The sequence below is a fragment of the Cupressus sempervirens genome, chromosome 10, assembly GCF_028749045.1.
Source record: "Cupressus sempervirens isolate cs-2001-9-10 chromosome 10, ASM2874904v1, whole genome shotgun sequence".
Lineage (NCBI taxonomy): Eukaryota > Viridiplantae > Streptophyta > Pinopsida > Cupressales > Cupressaceae > Cupressus > Cupressus sempervirens.
In genome coordinates, this window is record NC_143127.1 from 199,045,337 (window position 1) to 199,051,336 (window position 6,000).

The 6,000-nt window shown below is 35.8% G+C and overlaps 1 protein-coding gene and 1 long non-coding RNA gene across 2 annotated transcripts in view; one reads left to right on the forward strand and one right to left on the reverse strand.

Annotated features, from left to right (window-relative positions):
- The window catches only part of LOC149533323 (uncharacterized), a 61,358-nt gene extending 59,221 nt beyond the window's left edge, over positions 1-2,137 (reverse strand). The window contains exons 1-2 of the long non-coding RNA XR_016356691.1: positions 1,991-2,137; positions 1,674-1,735 (exon numbers count right to left, since the gene is read on the reverse strand). This is a non-coding gene — a long non-coding RNA (uncharacterized LOC149533323). The remainder of the gene's footprint in view (positions 1-1,673; positions 1,736-1,990) is intronic.
- Positions 2,138-2,273: 136 nt separating this feature from the next.
- On the forward strand, positions 2,274-4,408 carry LOC149533325 (glucan endo-1,3-beta-glucosidase 12-like). Its single transcript, XM_089803153.1, has 3 exons — positions 2,274-2,413; positions 2,503-3,807; positions 4,165-4,408. Exons 1-3 carry the CDS (start codon positions 2,353-2,355, stop codon positions 4,197-4,199), a joined length of 1,401 nt encoding a protein of 466 aa, XP_089659279.1. The 5' UTR covers positions 2,274-2,352; the 3' UTR covers positions 4,200-4,408.
- Positions 4,409-6,000: the final 1,592 nt, after the last annotated feature.

The window sequence follows — 6,000 nt, forward strand, 5'->3', positions numbered from 1 at the left end:
CATTCATATAGTAATGTTTGCAAAAGGTTTTGTAATTTGCATGATTTTTTGGAATTGAAAAATACAATTTTTTGAAAACCTTATTGGCTCATGATAAAAAGGCAATGAAAAAATTTAATTTTCTTCAACAAAAATACAACTATTTTTTCCAACACTTCTATTAATGCAAGCATTAATTGCAATTTTATCTTTTCTTTTCTTGTGACAAGTGGATAAATTTTATTAAAAAATAATCATTTTCCTAACACCTCATGAATGCATTAATTTCAATTTTATCTTTTCCACATTTGTGACTATTGGACAAACTTTTTTTTAAAAAGACAATCACTTTTAATTAATGTTTATTTTTGTAATTTGTAAAATGCTATTAAATATAGATATTTTAATTAAGTATAGGTATTTTAATCAGATATAGACATTTTAACTCTTTTAAATTGTCAATTTCCAAAAATTATTTTTTATATAGCTTAATTTTAATTTATATATAAGTTTAAATTAGAATTTAGTTTCTTTTATTTTGACATATCTAAACCAATGCTTTTAATAGATTTATTGTTTATTATTTATTTATATATATAATTTTTATTATATTGATATTTTTAATTTATACTTTAAATTACATAATACTAATTTTGTATCAATTTTAATAAAGTTCAAATTGTTTAGCTTTGTATATTATCAACTTTATTTATGATAAGTGTGTTTGGTTTTTTTAAAGCATAAATGTTATTTTTAAATTAATTTATGTTTATTTATTTTTATGCATTAGATTTAAGCTTAAGAATATTGTCCACCTTCTTCAATTAGATGAATTTATCGCTTAAACAAGATATATCAAACAATTTCATCATTAAAATTAATCAATTTAACTCTTTTTAAAAAAAAATTATATAATTTTATCTATATCTTATATATAATTAGTTCATAAATATCTTTGGTATCATAAATGTTCTTTACGATATCATCTAATTTTAATTTACCATGATACTATAATATTTATTTATATATTCTTTTACTATTTTAATTAATATATATCATTGCAGTTATATAATTTAAGAATATACTGACTATACTCTGTAATTTAATTTAGCTTACTACTATAATATTCTATTTGTCATTACTATTTATTTGTTATTTTATTAAACTAAATACATTATATTTTAACCAAAACCTACTTCAATCAACCATAAAATATGAAGGCAGAAACTTTGGCGCGCCCCTTGTTTTAAATGCTCTTTTTAGGTACATTATTGAATAATTAAAGTTATGATGGTTATAATCTCCCGACTGAGTTTAAGAAGTGTTTTGATTTTTATTTCTATATTAATCTGCACATTACATGTTTCTAATACTGTGAAATCTTAATCCACAAGAGTACCTAATGAGTAAAAATTATTATTGTGTAAAGATTAAGACTTGTCCTTTTATCAAATGATTTTCTACTTAAAAACATTTAGATTACATGACATCATGATGATAGATTATGAAATAAGATTCAAAATTTTGATTAAGAATCTCACGCAATCCGAAAACATATTAAAATTAAATGATCCGAAAAAATTCCCTCCACATTATGAACAAGCAATTGATTGAGATTGAAATCATGATACGCCGGAAAGAATTTTGTCTGGAGAGCTAATAAACAGAAGATTTAGGGCAAGACTCGACCAGACCTGAAAAATGGCGATCCAGTGTGTAAATTCCCGCGCTGTCGGCCACAAAACATACGTCCTTCCTGCACAGAGGTACACAAATATCATGAACCCTAAATCGATGTAGGTTGCGACAAGAAATGGAGGGAGAAAACGCGTCGATCCAGCTTTCAAAAAAGAAAATGGCATCGGGAGACGTTAAATACTAATTGCAGTCAGTCGGTCATGACAAAACTCTACAGGAAAAATAGACAATCTTGGAAATTGCAACACGTTGAAAGGAATCGAATAATGTCTGAACGAAGCTCCAGTTGGAAGCAGCCTTTTGAGTACCTTACCTGCAAAAGAAATGACGAGAGCAGTTGAATTTATTGACCGCCATCTTCCGGTACCACTTTCCCAACGGGCACCAGTGTAAAGATTTTATATTTGCCGCTTTACCGCAATCCATACTGTATTTATAGCCGTAGTCTAATAATGGGTCTGCACTGTGGGGCCTACGAAGGAACGCTTTCACATGAATGGGAGTTGACCGGGATTACCCGGTAACGCAACGGGGATGGACCGGTTGGGCCTGTAGTAGCTGCCTTCTTATATTTCTGGAATCCAAGTGACGGAACTACTGAGGCTGAAGTTGAAGCTTTGGCTCAAGCGTTTTTGAGAATTGGAGGTCGCGGGTTCGAATCGCGGCATTGTGGAAATGAAGAAAGTTTCGATTTTGTTCTTAACGGTCGTTGCGCTGGCCTTTGTTTTGTCAGCAGGTGGTCGCGTGTTCGAAACTCACTGGTTTTGTTTTAGAGGTTTTGCTTTGGTTTGTTACTGACATTTTGTTAGGGTTTTGTATTTGCAGGGGCTGGAACTGTGGGGATCAACTACGGCCGCGTAGCAAATGACTTGCCGTCTGCCGTGAAGGTTGTGCAGCTGGTGAAAAGCGCCGGCATTGGCAAAGTAAAGCTTTATGATGCAGATCCGTCTGTGCTCACGGCTTTCAACGGCTCCGGGGTTCAGCTCACCATAGCTTTGCCTAACGAGCAGCTCTATTTTGTTGCGCGGCGCCTTTCCAGGGCCTACGCATGGGTGAAGCAAAATGTGGCCGCGTACATGCCTGGTACGCAGATTGTAGCCATTGCTGTTGGAAACGAGGTCTTTGTAAACCCCAAGAAAATCACTTCCTTTCTCGTTCCCGCCATGAACAATCTTCATCTCGCTTTGCTCAAATCCGGTTTTGAGGACATAAAGATTTCCAGTCCGCTTGCTCTAAGCGCGCTCCAGAGCTCATATCCTCCTTCTGCCGGTGCCTTTAAGGCCGAGCTTGTGGACACAGTGATGAAGCCTATGCTGGATTTCCTCAACAACACTGGATCTTACCTCATGGTGAATGCCTACCCGTTCTTCGCCTACAAGGACAACGCAGACGTAATTTCCCTGGACTACGCCCTCTTCAACCCTAACAATGGCGTCCCTGATGCAGCCACGGGTTTGATGTACAAAAATCTGTTCGACGCTCAACTTGACGCCGTATTTGCAGCCGCTTCTGCTCTCGGCCACAGCACCCTAGACATCGTCGTCACAGAGACCGGATGGCCTTCTAAGGGCGACGAGGACGAAACCGGCGCCGGATTGGAGAACGCGGCCACATACAACGGTAACCTGGTAAAGCACGTCCTTTCCAGCAGCGGCACGCCATTGCGGCCCAAGGCAGCGCTCGATACCTTCCTCTTCGCTCTCTTCAACGAGAACAGGAAGCCCGGGCCGACCTCCGAGCGCAACTACGGTTTATTTTACCCCACCGAAGCCAAGGTCTACGACATTGCACTCACTGCTGAAGCCATCAAGAACGCGCCCCCGGAGGTCCCGAGTTCGAGTCACCCTACCACAAAACCCCGCCATGGCGGCAACGGCAGCACTGGATCTCAGACCTGGTGCGTTGCTAATGGCAAAGCAGGCAATGAGAAGCTTCAGAGTGGGCTTGATTATGCCTGCGGCGAAGGTAGTGCGGATTGTCAGCAGATCCAGCCTGGTGCGGCCTGCTATAATCCAAATACTCTGGAAGCGCACGCTTCGTATGCTTTCAACAGCTATTACCAGAAGAACAGCCGAAAGGCCGGATCTTGCTACTTCGGTGGTGCAGCCATTGTTGTCACTCAGCCTCCAAGTAACTACTAAACCCTAAATCCATTGTTTGTTCTTCGTTTATCTTCATTATCAGTCGAATGTGTTGTTTGTCTGCTCTTGCTGCTAAATTTATCTTCATTATTCATCAAATATGTTGCCGGTTTTATCGTCGCGGCTTTCATAATTCATCAAATCTGTTGCTTGTTTTATCGTGGCGGTTTCATTTATCTTCATTATTCATCAAACTGCTGCTTCTTTTATCGTTGATGCATCATTGTACATCAAATTTGTTGCTTGTTTGATCATTGCTTCTTCATTTATCTTCATTAAACATCAAATATGTCGCTTCTTCATCGATCTGCATCATGAATCTAATTTAATTCCCCTTGATTTGCAGAATTCGGGAGCTGCACTTTACCCACCGGCAATTAGATGATATGTATATTTAGGAAAATGTGCGGTCTAGTTAGAGGCTATGTAGTTTATATTTTAATCATCTGGGTGGTTCGAGGAGGTACTGAGCCTTAGCGCATGTTTTGTATATGGAATGGCGGGCTCTGGGAAAGGAACAGAGGTGGTGCTTCATTTGTTGTGATGGCTTTTATCAGAAATTGAATCAATTATGCTCTTTTTCTCTCTAACACCTCTGTTTTGCAAATACTGAAGGATCCGAATGTATAATTTGAAGTGGAAAATGAGTTGAAACATCATAGTGTTAAATTAAGTAAAAACGTTCTAGGGTGGTAAAGCTTTTTAACTTGTAATGGCGTGAAGATGGGATGTGCTGCTCTGAAAGCTACGGCTTGTCAAGCCTTCTGTCGCTTCGCGCCCATGCAAGACATAAGTAAATAGATGGGTTTTATTTTTTAATGATAAAAGTTTCCAACTTTATGCGCCCAATACGTGCATTCTCTGACGTTCTGACGATATAAGAAATATTGTGGCTGACACGGCATATTTGTCTAATTAATTCTTTTAAATACCTTGGGCAATAGGGCATCTCCTCGAATGTGCAATTGTGTCACATCATGGTAAATAAAAATAACATTTATGAGATTACGGTTAATTTATCTTTTCTTTGTAAAACTTGGAACAAGTAATTTGCGGTGAATTGTCAAATCGTATACGACAATAATTATGGTATCCAGGTGAAAGTGTTTGTCATGTCCTGGAGAAGAGATAAAAATGATTTATTTCTATGGATATATGTAGTCATAGAGGTGGTAATATGTACCTTTCCGCGTACTTAAAGAGAACTATTGATGTGATGATTGATGTGGAAACAAAGATTTTGATTTATCATGTAAAAGGCTGGGAAGGTGTGTTGAAGTTACGGTTTCAAGTATTTAAATACAAACTAAAACTTATCTTATCAAGGGGTTAGAATTATATTTGAGCTTGCATTATGTATGTTAGTTTGAGAGGAGGTTATTTTGAAGTTGAATTAGTTGCTTGAATTTAAAGGAGTTGACACTAATAAAGTTGGTAGATTATTAAAATTAATCTTTGTCAATTTGATGATTATCTTATAAGTTTAATGATTAGTATTTGAAAAATTTCTATTATGAAATATCATCATTTAAAAAAAATTAAATTTTCAATAAGAAAATGATTTTAGTTTTAATGGTCATAATTTTTCTTAAAAATTTGCAAAAGTGAGTTTGGAGTTGTATCATTGAAAAAATATCATTTTATTCTAATATTTCACTTTGATGTGTTAGCATATAGAGTTTCATTATATACGAAAAAAATAATTCACAATATTTTTTATTGAAAGAAGCATTTTATTAACAAAAATAAACATTTACAAATATGACAGGAAATATAGTGCTAACTGCTATAACAACATTAGCTATATTACAATAAATAATCATCTGAGTTAACATAGGCATTGAGAATATTAAAGATGAATAATGCAACTACATCCAAATCTTCACCAACACACTTGGCAATTCCTTCAAAGTATCAGCAGCCATGACTAAAGTTATAGGAAATATAGTGCTGACTGCTATAACAACATTAGCTATATTACAATAAATAATCATCTGAGTTAACATAGGCATTGAGAATATTAAAGATGAATAATGCAACTACATCCAAATCTTCACCAACACACTTGGCAATTCCTTCAAAGTATCAGCAGCCATGACTAAAGTTGCAACTAAGATGTACATATTCCAAGTTGAAAGCATAGACTTTAACACCAGATTGCACAAAACTAATTGATGACAGC